The sequence below is a fragment of the Podarcis liolepis genome, assembly GCF_965112155.1.
Source record: "Podarcis liolepis genome assembly, chromosome: Z".
Lineage (NCBI taxonomy): Eukaryota > Metazoa > Chordata > Lepidosauria > Squamata > Lacertidae > Podarcis > Podarcis liolepis.
This window is the reverse complement of record NC_139570.1, coordinates 30,358,622-30,374,619: the sequence shown is the minus strand read 5'-3', so window position 1 is coordinate 30,374,619 and position 15,998 is coordinate 30,358,622. Positions and strand designations below refer to the sequence as shown.

The window sequence follows — 15,998 nt, the reverse complement described above, 5'->3', positions numbered from 1 at the left end:
TCATGAGGCATCTGGATTCTAATTCTACCCTCCTATTTTATATTCCAGATTACTGTCCGAGTTACCACCATGGATGCTGAGCTGGAGTTTGCCATCCAGCCCAACACCACAGGGAAGCAGCTGTTTGACCAGGTAAGTAGACCATCCATTTACGGACTGTATCATCTGAAGCATTTTTTGTCTGTGTGGAATTGGATATTGAATGATGAGGAATGAGCAATAAATAACAATGTGCAGAGCCGCCTTTGTTGTTAAGGCTAGTAGGTGCAGCTAGCCACATCAACCAAATACACGGGTGAGATGTAAGATGCAAGGTAAATAAAAGATAAAAAGGTAAAGGGACCCCTGACCATTAGGTCCAGTCGTGACCGACTCTGGGGTTGCGGCACTCATCTCGCTTTATTGGCCAAGGGAGCCGGCGTACAGCTTCCGGGTCATGGGTCAGCATGACTAAGCTGCTTCTGGCGAACCAAAGCAGCACACGGAAATGCCATTTACCTTCCCACCGGAGCGGTACCTATTTATCTACTTGCACTTTGATGTGCTTTCGAACTGCTAGGTTGGCAGGAGCAGGGACCGAGCAACAGGAGCTCACCTCATTGCAGGGATTCGAACCGCCAACCTTCTGATCGGCAAGTCCTAGGCTCTGTGGTTTAACCCACAGCACCACCCGTGTCCCTAAATAAAAGATAGTAAAGGATAAAAGAAATGACTCATTCACACAGCACATAGTCTACCTAGGGAACTTGCTCCCCCAGGAGGCAGTGACGGCCACAAACTTGGATAGCTTTCAATGAGGATTGGACAGGTTCATGGAGGAGGAGAGCACTATGCCATGTTCCCTGTAGATGTTGCTGCGCTATAACTCCCATAATCGCAGGAAATGACTCTCCTGTCTGAGGCTGATGGGAATTATTGTCCTAAACATCTGGAGGGCACCAGTTGGCAAAAGGTTGAGTTAGAGCCAACGAAGCTTTCTACCTTGGTGACAAACTCTCCTATCTGTTCTTAGATGTCTGGCCTGATGGTTTCCTATAGATTGCATTAGAATGGGGTGTGACTCACAATAAAGCATTGAATCTCCTCAGGGCTTATATTTCCCTCCATTAGACATTCTGGCATTGTGAGGAAATAGATTCATTGTGGTTAACCTACTCATAAAACACTTTTATTATTTGGGGTTTGTAGTGGTTTTAATTCTTGTACCCCATGCCACACTCTGAAATGCTTATCCATTACAGCGCATTAATGCTCTATGTATGGTGTAATATTATTCCACCATGACTGGGTCTGGTTTCTTCATATACTGACTCATGAAGCTGAATGTGCTACCAAATAAAAAGCAGAACAGTGTGTTGTTAGAGTGTGTGCCAACCTAGATGTGACTGGGGGTGAGGCGTATGTATATTATTTATTTTACGTGCTGCCGCCTGTCATTGCACCCTAGCTTCCATGGGTCATGTAGTGCGAAGGAGGTGCAGCAAAGTCCAATGACTCTCTTTTGGCCCACCTTTTCCTTTGGATGCTTTGGCTGCTACCAGGTGAAAGTGTTTTCTTCTACTCTGGCTGTCTTTCACCGACTGAAAAACAGTGGATCTCAGGCTTTTGGGGGCCACTCCTTCTTGGTTCTGTAAACTCACCCCCAGTGCCCCCTACCCTATAAAAAGCATTATTCAGAATAGCCATTTGCATGACCCACTACGAACAATAATAACATAACAAAATTCAAAACAGTAACAATTAATTGCACATTTGTTCAGAATCCAATTAAAATTTAGTTTATTTAATTCAACGAAGTTGATGAACTTGATCCAGTGATAATCAGCTCTTCAAAACCTTATAGTCTGGCTTGGGCTACCCAGTCAGATGGGCAGCGTATAAATAATAAATTATTTATTTTACACCCCCCACTGCCCCCTTCTGGCCGCCCCCTTGCCTCTTAGTGTCCCTCTACGTCAGGCTTCCCCCACCTCTGCCCTCCAGATGTTTTGAGACTACAATTCCCATCATCCCTGACCACTGGTCCTGCTTGCTAGGGGTCATGGGAGTTGTAAGTCAAAAACATCTGGAGGGCCGAGGTTGAGGAAGCCTGCTCTAGGTAATCCCACTGCCCATGAAAGGGCACCACTAATAATAATAATAATAATAATAATAATAATAATTTATTTATTTATACCCCGCCCATCTGGCTGAGTTTCCCCAACCCCTCTGGGTGGCTCCCAATCAAGTGTTAAAAACAGTACAGCGTTAAATATTAAAAACTTCCCTGAACAGGGCTGCCTTCAGATGTCTTTTAAAGATAGGATAGCTGTTTATTTCTTTCACATCTGAAGGGAGGGTGTTCCACAGGGTGGGCGCCACTACCAAGAAGGCCCTCTGCCTGGTTCCCTGTAACTTGGCTTCTCGCAGTGAGGTAACCGCCAGAAGGCCCTCGGCACTGGACCTCAGTGTCCGGGCTGAACAATGGGGGTGGAGACGCTCCTTCAGGTATACTGGACCAAGGCCGTTTAGGGCTTTAAAGGTCGGCACCAACACTTTGAATTGTGCTCGGAAATGTACTGGGAGCCAATGCAGATCTCTCAGAACCACTTCTCTCTTATCAAAAGGGAGCCTGTATTGAAGGAGGCCCATCCCCTGCTTCCTCACATGCTCAACTTCCTTCCATAAACACACTCTTCCCTCACCCCCCACTCACATGTGTGGGTCATCAAGTGACCAACATTCATGACCACCGCTTTCCCAAGTATATGGTTTGACTTGCCAAGAGTTGGGATATAAATATTCTAAGGTGTCCCAACTGAACAGAATTCACAAGTTCAAAAGAAGTCCACAAAACAATTAACGAAAATTTAAAACAATGCAGAAGTGTTAAACAACACCAAAATTAGCAACAAAACCTCAGATGGAACTCAAAACATGTCAAATGGCCCCTGGTGAAGAGGATTGTTTTGACTCTTGTGCTATGCAGGTTGGGGCTGACAAAGTAGCCATAACTTCCTGGTCATGGGAGGTGAAGGGGAGGGCAAGCCAGTCATCCCGATTTGGGGGCCTCCAGAGGTTTTGATCTAGCCTGCAGAGCTGATGGAGGCATGGCTGTTCTGGGTGGGACTGATGGGAGTTGTATCCCAAAACCTCTAGGTTGGGGAAGGTGGTCCAAAAAGGAAGGATAGCACAGAACTATTGCTTTCCACAACCTTGTGTGTCTGTTCTGGCTCCATCACCTGAACAACATCTTCATGGGAAAGTAAGTATGGGGTCTTCCTGAATAAAAATGTTTGTCCTTGGTTTCTTTTTTTCCATTCTTTTATGTCCTGTTTACAGACAGCTGTGGCAGTATGGCCTCCTCCCTAATATTTCCTCCTTGCATCTGTCAAAACAGAGTGTTGCTTTCACATAGAGGATTTCTACAATATAACCTCACTGTTCTGTTAGTATCCATTATATTTTGCTGCAGCAAAAAAACCCAAAATCCTTACCGCTTTCCTCCCAAAGCAGGCACAAAATCCTTTCATGCAAAATGCATGCATTTGTATTATGCTCTAGCCCAGCAGCAGCCAAACCCTTTCGGGTCACCGCTCCCATGGTTCAATGCACTCACCGCCAGGGTTCCCTGCCCTACCCTACCTTATAAAAAGCATCTTTCAGAATTGTTGTTTGCACAGCCCACTAAGGAAGATAGTAGCACCATGAAAATTGAAACAGTAAGAATTAAAAATCCAGTTAAAACTAGTTTAATTAATCCAACAAAACTGACAAACTTGATCCACTGATACCAGCTTTTCAAAGTCTGATAGTCATTTACGCCACCAGTGACCCCCTACTGCCCTCTTGCCTCTTAATGCACAGCCCCCTCCCAGTAATCCCACTACCACCCACTTTCAGAACCGCTGTGCTAGATAGCACTCAGTGAAAGTTAAGTTGCAAACATGTTTTAGTAGTTGTTGTATCAACAAATTTAGTATGGCCACTTGTTGAGGAAATAATGGATTGATTTTAACTCAGTTGCTTAAATGGCCCTTTTTATCTTTGGTGATCTAAATCATGATTTAAATTGCATTGGTTTTATATTCATACGCCTTGTCTACTGGGGATGAGATATACTAGTGTTTTGTAAGAAATAAGTTGGTTAACATCTTAAGGCTGACATGAGCACAAAGAAACGGCCATGGCATGCTCCACCCATTATGTGACTGTGTGCATATGCGGATGTAGGTGTGGGTGTTTGTAATCTCTTGTCCCATCTTTGCTTCAGATTTCATTGCATCATTCATTAGGAAATGAATTGAAAATAAAATTGCCAGCAGCCCATCTAGTCTAGCATCCTGCTGTCACAGTAGCCAACCATCTAGAGCAGGCTTCCTCAACCTCGGCCCTCCAGATGTTTTGAGAGTACAATTCCCATCAACCCTGACCACTGGTCTTGCTAGTTAGGGATCATGGGAGTTGTAGGCCAAAAACATCTGGAGGGCCGAGGTTGAGGAAGCCTGATCTAGAGCGCCTCCCCCTCCTGTTGTTTCCAGCAACTGGTATTTCAGTAACTGGCATTGCTGCCTCCAACTGCGGAGGCAGAGCATAGCCATTCTGGCTAGTAGCATCAATAGCCCTCTTCTCCATGAATTTGTCCCATTCTCTGTTAATGGCATCTAGGTTGGTGGTCATCACTGCCTCCTGTGGAAGTGAGTTCCACAGTTGAACTATGTACTGCGTGAGGAAGTCTTTTCTTTTATCAGTCCTGAATCATCAAACCTTCAGCTTCACTGGATGTCCACGATTTCTAGTATCACAAGGCCACATGATTTAGCTGGAAAAGGAAATGACGAGAGAGCTCTACTGGGGCTCTACTGTCCTAGAAATATCAGAGCCCAGGGATGCTCAAAAGTCAGTCTCACTGCTTTCCAGCAACATTCAGTGCTATGTCAGAGATAAACTTCAAGCAGTTACCAGAGTCTTGAGGACGTGAAGCACACATGTCTCTTGATGAAAATAACAGATTGTATAATGTGTCCTGGCTGTTCATAGTGCTCCATGCACTCTGTCAGCTGCTCCTAACTTCTATTATGTATAAGTCAACCCCACATTGTGGACGCTGCAGGGTCTGAACTCGGCTTGGCCAAGTTAAGCTTAATTCCATATTACCAGTGATTTGAGCAGTGTATCATGCATAGGGTTCCTAGGCTGAAGTCTTTTGTTTTGCCTTGGCCCCTCCTACGGGGCAGGGGGAGGGCTTGGATCTCCACATGAGCAGGATCCATAGAATCATAGAACTGTAGAGTTTGAAGATAACCCCAAGGGTCATCTAGTCCAACCCCCTGCAATGCAGGAATCTATTGCCCATTGTGGGGCTCGAACCCAAGACCCTGAGTTTAAGAGTCTCATGCTCTACCAGCTGAGCTACCCCCCATCTCCCTAATTTAAGGAGTGCCTTAAATTATTACTAATATTATTGTATTAAGAATATTATGTGTGCATCTTGCAAGCTTCAGCTCAGGAGCAGCTGGCTTCAAATTTTTACATAGACCCTGCGGGGGGGGGGTCATGCCCTCCTCCGCTCTGTCCTCCCCTCTCCCAGTTCTCCATCTTCAGGGCTCAGTCTCAGGAGGAAGCTCAGAGGAAGAATCAATAGGGCCCAGCCCTTTTACACCACCAGGGCTCACCCCATGTCTCAGGTTTGGGCCATGAAATCTCAGAGTCTGGGATGCGCCTGACCTGGCAACCCTACTCATGTAGCCACTACTGTCTAGGCCAGTGTTTCCCAACCGGTGTTCCGCGGCACACTAGTGTGCCGTGAGACGTTGGCTGGTGTGCCGTGGGAGGGAGGCGGGCGAGTCGGGCGGTGAGAGGCGGCGGCGGCGAGGATCCGCGTCGAGCCGGGGGCGGCTCCGCAGTGGTGGTGCCGAGCGGCGGGGCAGCGCGTGCAAAAGGGAGGAGCGCGAGACAGCGGAGGAGGAGGAGGCCGGCATGTCCGGGCAGCAGCAGCAACAGCAGCAGCAGCAACTCCCGGCGACGGCTCCTCAAGCCCCGCCGCCGCCCCCTCCTCCGCCTGCTATTGCCGCCACCACCACAACAGCCGCCGCCGCCTCAGTTGCCGCCGTCCCTCAGTCCCTCGCTCTGCTGCCTCCTCCCACCCCCAAAGCTTGGAGGTTCCCCGGCAAGGGGGAGGGAAAAAACTTTCACTTTCGTGCGTCCCTCCCGGCGTGACGCTGCGCGCTGACGTCACGGGGCTGTAATGGTGGTGTGCCGCGAGATTTTTTTCATTAAACAGGTGTGCCGTTGCCCAAAAAAGGTTGGGAAACACTGGTCTAGGCCAGTGGTTCCCAAACCATCTTGGGCCACTGCGCCCTTGGCTCCATAAATAATCATAGAGTTGGAAGGGACCCTGAGGCTCATCTAGTCCAACCCCCTACAATGCAGGAATATGCAGCTGTTGAACTTGCAGCCTTGGCATTATCAGCACCACACTAAGCAACTTTTTTTAAGCCTTTATTTAACATTCGAACAATAACTAACACAATTCACTATTCCCTACATTCCACCATCCTTAATAATATATAGCATTACAAAACATCACAATGACTAGATCAACATTCCATATATTTTTTAAACCTTATCTATTTTACGTAACAAAGAAGAAAGAAACAGAAAGAGAAAAGGAAAAAGGGAAAAAAGAGAAAAGAGGAAAAGAGAGAAAGAATAAAAAATAAAGAAAAAATGGGGGGGGGGAATAAATAAATTTGACTTCCGATTAGACTCACTGTATTGTTGTTCCTATTATTGTTTTACACACAGTTTCAAATTACATTTACTTTCTTTGTTCTTATCAAAAAAAGGAGTTGTTATCTATACCTTTTATTTGACAAGAATCATTTGAGTTCTGCCAGGAGATTGTTGGTGTTACAATAATTTTTCAAATACTCTTTAAATTTTTCCATTCTTTCTGTACTTTCTGTATTGGATACCCTCTAACTCTCCGTCATCATAGCCAACTGCAAATACTCTATCATTTGGACCGGCCACTCATTTATCGTAGGTGTTTTCTCACTTTTCCAGTTTCTTGCGATTAAGATCCTGGCTGCTACTGTCAAATACATAAAAAGTGGTCCAATTTAACTGTCTATCTTGTAATGCAATAAAATTCAAAATTATAACAATTAATTGTACATTTGTTCAAAAACCAAGTGAAAATATTTAGTTCAGTTAATTCAACAAGATTGATGAGTGTGATCCAGTGATACTAACTTTCCAATGTCTGATAATCATTTACACCTCCAGCACCCCCTGTCTCCAACCTTCCTCTTAGTACCAGATTATACCCCACCACCGCTCATTTTGGGAACCACTGGTCTAGGCCTTCAGAGTACTAGAAGTACCCAGGAAAGGTTTTTACCTGGCTTTTGGCAAGCACCGCAACCCCAGAGTCGGTCACGACTGGACCTAATGGTCAGGGGTTCCTTTACCTTTACTGCAGGTCTTGGGCAAAAGGGAGTTCAGAATAGATTCTCCAGGGCAAAGGCCCCAGGAGTCTTGGAGGCATTAGAGTTGGTGGCCTGGCGATGTCTTATTTTTGGCTTCTGAAGTTGCCTTTCTGTAGGAAGACTCATGAATCCAGGAAGTTGATGCTACGCCAATGCCTTGATAAAAAATCTAATCTGCCTTTTTTTAAAAAAAATCATTGCCCTGGAACTCGGCAACTGTCTCTGGACAATTGCAACGGGAGGAAGTTGATTTGCAAAGGAAATAACCCATTCAGCTCTGGCCACAATGGGAAATAAAACCGATTGTTCCATACTTTATTTTTGCTGCCTGACTGAATGTTCTGGCTTGCCCAGCCTGCCCTGTGGTAGAAGAAAAATAAAAACAGCTTGGCTAAGAGACTCTTCTCTCTCTCTCTCTCTCTCTCTCTCTCTCTCTCTCTCTCTCTCTCATTCTCTCTCTCTCTCTCCCTCCCCGACAGAGCATTGTTGGAGCCCTGTTTTCAGTTCTGCAACTTTACAAATGACGCAGTTGCATTGGGCTGTTAGCATAATGGAGGACTGAAGTAAGATTACGTGGCTAGTAGCCACAAACTCCCAAAACAAAGGCATGGTGGCTGCCAGGCAATATAACGGACTCTGCCGCCCCCCCCGCCCCAGTTTTGTATCAGGCTATTTAAGCCACCACCATGCCAGCCACTTCATACCCTAAATAATGGGGATGGTGAAAGATGATGATCATCATTAAATTTATTGCCCACCCTTCATTAGCAGGGTTTACAACAATTTTTTTTTAAAAAAAGTTAAAACTGATTGCAATCACAGGAATAGGTAGGGTGGGCCTTGAAAACAACCACATCCCAGAGTAAAGAGGTGTTTCTTAAGCATTTGCCAGAAGCTATACAGCGAAAGTGTCAGGTGCATCTTTGTGAGGAGGGAGTTCCACAACTTAGGGGCTGCCACAGAGAAGGCCCTTTCCTGGGCTGCTACCATCCCAAAAGGTTGTTAGAACTGCCAACAGGGTTCCCTTCTGCCTTAACACTTGGAGGGTCTGTAGGAAAGGCAGCAGTGCTTCAGATATTTGGGACCTGATTTGGTTAAGGCTTTGGACCCAGAATTGGACTGGCAGCCAATGCACATGCTTTAAAGACCAACTCTAGCTGCCAGTAATCTGGCCGCTGCTTTTGGGGCCAGCTGATGGCCATTCTGCAAATCAGTAACTATGCTTAAAATTCATTGGCCCTGATTCTCCTGTAAGTGCTTTTAAAATGCCGAATTAGTACTGTAGTTGTAGTTGGCTTGTGATTTTGAAATGCTGATGCATGTGGTGGGTTTGTTTCTGTTCCAGACTGATAAGGCCTTAGGGAAGTGATAAGTTAACAAGAGTGTTTTAAAGCAAACAACTTATTTTGCAGAGTGAAATACAGCGGAACCTTGGGTTACGTACCGTCCTCCTTACGAACACTTCGGGTAACGAGCTCCGCTAACCCGGACATAGGAGCTCCTGGTAGCGAACTTTGCGCTGGGAGGCAAGTGGAAGTTGTATGCCAGCGGTGTGGCGGCAGTGGGAGGCCCCATGAGCGAAAGCACGTCTCAGATTAAGAATGGTTTCGGGTTAAGAACGGAGCTCCAGAATGTATTAACTTAATTCGTTCCGGAGGTCCGTTCTTAACCTGAAACTGTTCTTAACCTGAGGTACCACTTTAGCCAATGGGGCCTCCCGCTGCTGCCATGCCGCCGCCACACAATTTCTGTTCTCATTCTGAAGCAAAGTTCTTAACCCAAGGTACTATTTCTGGGTTCACGGAGTCTGTAACCTGAAGCATTTGTAACCTGAAGCATCTGTAACCCGAGGTACCACTGTACTCAGTTTATACATCTATGTGCACTGTGTGTGTATGTGAATGAAACCCTAGAATTGCATTTAAAAAAAATAGGCCATGTTATTCTAATGAAGAGAATTTAAGGCAATGTTTTTCACATGGCTTTCAAATTGCAGCTGGTTACAGTGGTACCTCGGGTTTAAGAACAGTCCTGTTTATGAACGATTTGGTTTACGAACTCTGCAAAACCAGAAGTAGTGTTTTGGTTATTGAACTTTACCTTGGTCTAAGAACGGAATCAGAACAGTGGAAGGGCACCAGCGGCAGGAGGCCTCATTAGGGAAAGCACGCCTCGGTTTAAGAATGGATTCGGTTTAAGAACAGACTTCCGGAATAGATTAAGTTCGTAAACTGAGGTACCACTGTATATGTCTTCTCTCCTCAAACATAACTCCAGGACGAGTTCCTGAAGGGCTGCAATATTTTCCCAGTGCAGGGACAGAATCATGTGTTTTAAATGGCTATCTTTATAGAGAAAAGGTAGGCCTCCGATTGTGGGCAGAGCACAGCCATTGAGATCCCTCTCCTCCATGAATTTGTCTAATCCTCTTTTAAAGCTATCTAGGTTGGTGGTCGTCCCTGCTTCCTGTGGGAGTGAGTTCCATAGTTTAACTATGCACTTCTGTCTCAGCAGCCTTATCTTTATCCCGCTTCTTATGGCAGTTTTGGAAACCTAGGTAGGCAGTCCCTCTCCTGCCCAGTCATGCTCGATTGCTGCTCCCTTTTATTTGAATCTTGTCAGTCCCATCTGGAAACGTAGCTCTCTCACACAGAGCAATGCAATTAGGCCTGGTAAGGAGGGAGCTGTGCAGGAGCCCCCGCCATAGCTGTCCCAGCCCCACCCTCTGGGCAGGAAATGAGGCAGCAGCTTTGAGGGGAAGTCCTGAGCTTGAGACGTGTCCCGTGAAACTGCACTGCTGTTTAGCTTGCAGTGGGCTGTTCTCTCCCCGTCTGCCTGGCAGGAAGGAGCAGCTCTTCAGCCAAAATTGTGTGTGCACTTCCAAGTGCTCTGTCAGTTGGTTTGGACCTCAAGGCTTTTCTTCTCCTTTATTTTTTATTTTTTGAACCCAACCCATTTGTGGCCTGAGCATCCCTTCTCCATGCTGCAAATACATGGGCAGCTAGGAGACTCCCTCTCCCTCCCTCCCTCCCTCCCTCCCTCCCTCCCTCCCTCCCTCCAGAACTCAGAGGAAACTGGTGACTAAATGCTTCTTCTGAATGACGTCGTCTCCTGGACCTTTCCAGCTTCCAGCCCCTTCCATAATTTTATCCTGAAATATTTCCTTCTGTGGCTCTTACAGGAGCTTCTGTGAAGTGGACGGATGTTGGTTGTATCTGGTTTGTAGTGCAAAATTGTGGAGATTAGATGTTAATTAGCCAGCTTTGCCCCTCAGATAGTGGTAGGTTTCACCTTAAGGTTTTACCTATCCTTTGGAGGTATGAGAGGAGCAGACTAACAATGCCAGTGTTTGTAATTTCCTAAAAGTTTTTCTAGCACAAGCTGAGCAGTTTTCTGAACATCTGCAGGAATACGTTCCTGAGAAACAGCAGCAGATGGAAACTGAAATTATGACACAAGGTTTTCCTTGCTTTGAAACAGCTTATGTTTCCTCTTGAGTTTTGCAACGTTGCATGACTGCAGATTGCCTCAAATTCAAGATGGTAGCCCTAGGGTGGATATAAAGGACAGGCCTGTACCTGTGTGTGTTGATATAGGCAAGCACGCACGCACACACACACACTCACGTTACAAGTTATTTCTTCATCTTTGCTAAGACTGGGCAATTTTAAAGAGATGTTCTGTCCCAGACTGTGCCTGTTACAACTCCTTCTCATCCCTTCCAAGCTCAGGTTAATTCATGGTGACATAACTTTAAAAAACAAAACAAAGCAGTGTAGTTAGGTAAGTGAGTACACTGAGTTCATTCTTATTTATTTTATGAAACGTATATACTACTTGACCAAAAACCCCCTCAAAACTCAGTGTGGTTTACCGAAAGAATAAAGCAACAGTTAAAAAAAACCTAAAAATAAAATTCAAACCTTCAGAACATAATCAAAATCTATGATAAGCTAAAACCAGGTTAAAAGTACATGTCAACATTCTACGTGTCTGGATAGGCATGCCTGAACAGAAATGTTTTCGGCAGGTGCCAAAAAGAATATGGTGAAGAAACGCCTGATGTCAACAGGCAGGGAGTTCCAAAGTGTGGATGTTTCTGCTCTAAAAATATATGCTTTGTAACTGTATGGTGAGATAAATAGGCCATTGGCCTGATCCAGCAGGCTCTTAGGTTCTCATGGTTCATCTTCATACAAGGCAGTTTCCAGAGTTCCTGATGTATGAGGTAGTAATTCCAAATAAATTGCTTCCACTGGCGACTAGCTTGGGGGTCATTTCCTTGTGCTATGAAGATCCTAATTATAATTAATGGGATTTCAATGGTGCTCATGCAAGATGCCAACATTTAAAGCCCTAAATGGCCCCAGCCCTCTATACCTGAAGAAGCGCTTCTACCCCCGTCATTCAGCCCAGACATTGAGGTCTAGCTCCAATAGTTTTCTGGTGGTTCCCCGACTGCGAGGTTACAGGGAACCAGGCAGAGGGCCGTCTCAGTAGTCGCAGCTGCCCTGTGGACTGCTCTCCCATCACATGTCAAGGAGATACAACCTTTAGAAGACATCTGAAGGCAGCCTTGTATAGTGAAGTTTTTAATGTTTTATTACATTTCTGTATATGCTGGAAGCCGCCCAGAGGGGCTGGGGCAACTTGGTCAGATGGGTGGGGTACAAATAATAAAATTTTTCTTCTTCTTACCTCTCCATGGGCCAGCTCTGTTGATCTCTCTCCTTCTGCTTCTCTTATTGGCACCCACAATCTTCCCGCTGGAGATGGCCTCAGTCACCTTTCCTCCTCTAATGTGAGGCTGCTTCTGGCTTCTAGAAATGCTGAATTTGTATGGCTATATGGAATAAAACTTCCCTATTGTGCTGGGGTGGGGGTTCTTATGGCTTCTCCTGAAGCAACACAGCCTCCTGAACCGCTGTTAGCCTTTCAGCAGGGAAACTGAAACAGAGGCTTGTAGGTGTGCGTGTGGCTGCCCCCATCCAGATGGAAAGACTGCCTTGAGAACAGCGTGCCATTTTAGCCCTTTGGATCAGGCCATTTTCCTCCCACCTCACTTAACAGTCACCCTCCAACCATAATGCTGACGCAGTGATGGGCATTTTCTTTCATCCCGAATGCCAGAAGAAGCCTTTTTTCCTTCTGTGTCTGTTTCGAATGACCTCCCCCACAAGTCAGAAATGTAGAACGAACCACAGAATGATGCACTGCAGACTTGTGAGGAGTTTCATTAAAGGTCGCAAGTGTGGATTGAGAGAGGAAGGTCATAGAATTATAGCGTTGGGAGGGACACCACAGATCATCTAGCCCAATCCCTTACAATGCAGGAATCACAGCTAAATAATATCAGACTAAAGATATCCAGATTTAGTTGGGACACTTGCTTAGGGTGAAGTCCTCTTCAGCCCCACCAGATGATCTTCTAAGGAAGCCTGCAAGAGGATCGAGCCTCTACCTGGGACAGCAGCCTCATAGTGCCAAGCAGGTTAAATCTGAAACAAGGACTGCAGCTGTCATTGAGCCTAAGCTGATGCAGCATACTTGCAGAGCGCCACCCCCCACCTGCCACCTTACCTGGTCTTTGCCGGCAGTGCTGCTGTTGCCACCAGTGGAACTTTGTTCAACAGGGCAGGGCTGGCAGGTGGCACCAGGTGCCCTATGATAGTTGCTGCTCTGAATTCTACTTTGGTCCAAGAGTAATACCCTAGTCCAGTTATGCATCACAGTGGTGCCTCACAAGACGAAATTAATTCGTTCCACGAGTTTTGTCGTCTTGCGATTTTTTTCGTCTTGCGAAGCACGGTGTCGGAAAAGTTTTGGAAAAGCTTCAAAAATCACCAAAGTCTTCAAAAACCTCAAAAAAGGCTACCACACCGCGTTCTATGAGTTGCTCCTCAAAGTCAAGTCACAACTGTATTAATGGTTTTAAGAAAAAGGAAACAAACTTGCAAGACGTTTCCGTCTTGCGAAGCAAGCCCATAGGGAAAATCGTCTTGCGAAGCAACTCAAAAAACCCTTTCGTCTAGCGAGTTTTCCGTCTTGCGAGGCATTCGTCTTGCGAGGTACCACTGTATTCCTAGAAAGTACGTCATGGAAATAATTCCATTTCCGCCACCACACCAACTTGATTCCTGATTGCCTTCCTGTGCTCTTGAGAAAATGTGCCTTATCATTAGTACTGTGACTGGTTCAATAAGGTACAGTAAAGCTCAAATTGCAGAAATTGTGCTGTTCCTCACCCTGTGGCAGCTGCAATCATTTTAACTGTTCTGTTGGTTCCAAGGGCCAATCTACACAGGAGATTAAAAAGCCATAGTTTGGCATGTTCAGCTATAAGTAGTAGGCTCTAGATCAGCGGTTCCCAAAGTGGGTGGTAAAGGAGCGGTAGGATTAAGCTAATCAGTTTTGTTGAATTAAATAAACTCAATACTTTCAACTGGATTGTGAATGAATGTGCAATTTATTGTTACTTGATTTTGATTTTATTGTGTTGTTATTTTCCTTAGTGGGTGGTGCAAAGCACCATTCTGAATAAGAGCGTCTGAATGCCACTCATTACTAACAACCAACAGATTAGTAAATTTAGATCAAATTGTCTGATACCGGGGCAGTGCAAAAGAAAATGCTGTCTCTCAAACATCATGATGGTTACCACTGCTACAACCTTACTTGACAGGACTATGAGGACAAACCGAAGCAACCCTATGTTACCCTTTTAGAGGAAGGGTTAGCTAAAAATGGAGCAGTTTTTGTTATTGCATGTGTGTGAACCTGAAGATAATGGAAATTCCCCAACTGAGGCAGGAGCCCAACTTTTGGATATTGTATGACTAATGTCTATTTTGAGACTTGGCTTAGTTAATTAGCACCTCAGAGATAGGCCAAGTTCCAGTCAGTCTCTGCTTTGGAATTCCATTCTTCACTATGAATGAAACAATTACATGGCATTTGAATTTTACTGAAGGCAATGGTCAGGGATGTAAAATGACCTGGAGGGGGAAAGTCCAAGCAAGGTTTTGAGGGATTTTCTTTTCTTTTTAGGAGAGTGGTTTGCTTTCACCTTGGGCAGCTAGGTGCAATGTTTTGTTTAGAGTGATTGCTGTTTGTTTTCTTGAGGGTTTTTTTTTTTTTGCAAGGGGGGGGGTTAACTATCCCTCTCAAGTGAGAAGGTAGCTTTGACTCTGCGATATTGGTATCGCAGAATTCCTGATTTCTCAAGATGGTCCCTATGGTCCTTTCACTCAGGCCTAGCAAAAATTAAGGGAACACACTGATATGGTGAGATGGGAGGGTTTTTTATATTGATGTGTCTTGTGCTAAAATGGGGGGTATGTGAAAGCAATGCTGTAGCAAATAGCTCACACAAATGCACATTCATTCATTCATTCATTCATTCATTCATTTTTATTACCCCGCTTTCTTTTATCTGTCATGGAATCCAGAGTGGCACACATGAAGATGGTCTCCCATCCAGGCACTGACCAGACCCAAAACCTGCTTAGCTTTAGCAAAGTGGTAGCCCCATGTGCCTTGAACATGTGCTGCCAAGAACTTGTGGTTGGTTGTTTTTTTGTTTTGTTTTGTTTTGCTGAAAGGGAGCATATCCTATGTTCTTTATTAACTGTGTGGGTGTGTCTGAGTGATTGTCTCACCAGCTCCAAGACCAATTAATCTATAACTAAAACTGTGTCTGTGTAAAATGCCTTTTGGTGTGGAAACCGTCGTTCTTCTGGAAATACTCTTTTTGAAATCTGCCCTACCAATAGGTTCTGAAGGTCATAGTTGGCAGTATAAGGGTAGTTTAAGAAATGCAGGTCACCCCTGGTCCTCTTTGAAATTGTGGTATGTAGAACATTCTGGGCTACTCAAGGCAATAACCAGTGATATTAATGAGAAGTGATGCTAGATTTTCCATTTTCACTTTGCCAGGTGATCCTGGAAAAAATGGGTCGGCATGCCAAGACGATACTCCTTAGCTTTTCTCCAGCCATAATTTATTTTAATTATTTCTTAGCTGTTGTTCAAAATAAAATCTTCCCACAGCGACTCGCAACACTTAAAAAGCAATTTTAAAACTATATAAAATATAATGCTGTGCCCTCACCACAGCAGTGGTTCACTACAAAGCTTCTGTGTAATCATAACCCAAATAAATGTTTTTAAAGCCTGCCTTGCACTGCCACAGCAAGGGGAGTGGTGAGGGCGCTGCGTGGGTGATGCACCTCAGAAGAGAGAGGGGAGCAGTGTACAGTGTAATGGCTAAGAATGCTTGGCTAGGACATGGGAGACCAGGGTTCGAATCCCCACTTCGCCATGAAGCTCCCTGGGTAACCTTGGGCCAGTCATTTGCTCTCAGATTAACTCACCTCACAGGGTTTTTGTGAGAATAAAATGGAGGGGGAGAAGTGTGTGTGCACCCCCTTGTGCTCCTTGGAGGAAAGGTGGGATATAAATGCAATAGGTAATAATAACTAAATAAACTCAAGCATAGCCTATGAGAGTTACAACGGCTACCAGATC

At 45.2% G+C, this 15,998-nt stretch overlaps 1 protein-coding gene and 1 long non-coding RNA gene across 2 annotated transcripts in view; one reads left to right on the top strand and one right to left on the bottom strand.

The window, feature by feature from the left end:
• The window catches only part of MSN (moesin), an 81,918-nt gene that overhangs the window by 41,050 nt on the left and 24,870 nt on the right, over nucleotides 1–15,998 (top strand). Inside the window, exon 2 of the mRNA XM_083485178.1 lies at nucleotides 49–132. Coding sequence (XP_083341304.1) covers nucleotides 49–132 — 84 coding nt within the window. The remainder of the gene's footprint in view (nucleotides 1–48; nucleotides 133–15,998) is intronic.
• LOC310698397 lies at nucleotides 6,498–12,267 on the bottom strand. The gene is made up of 3 exons (XR_014521498.1): nucleotides 12,171–12,267; nucleotides 11,099–11,223; nucleotides 6,498–7,832 (listed from the first exon to the last, which is right to left on the bottom strand). It is a non-coding gene; the product is annotated as an uncharacterized lncRNA (long non-coding RNA).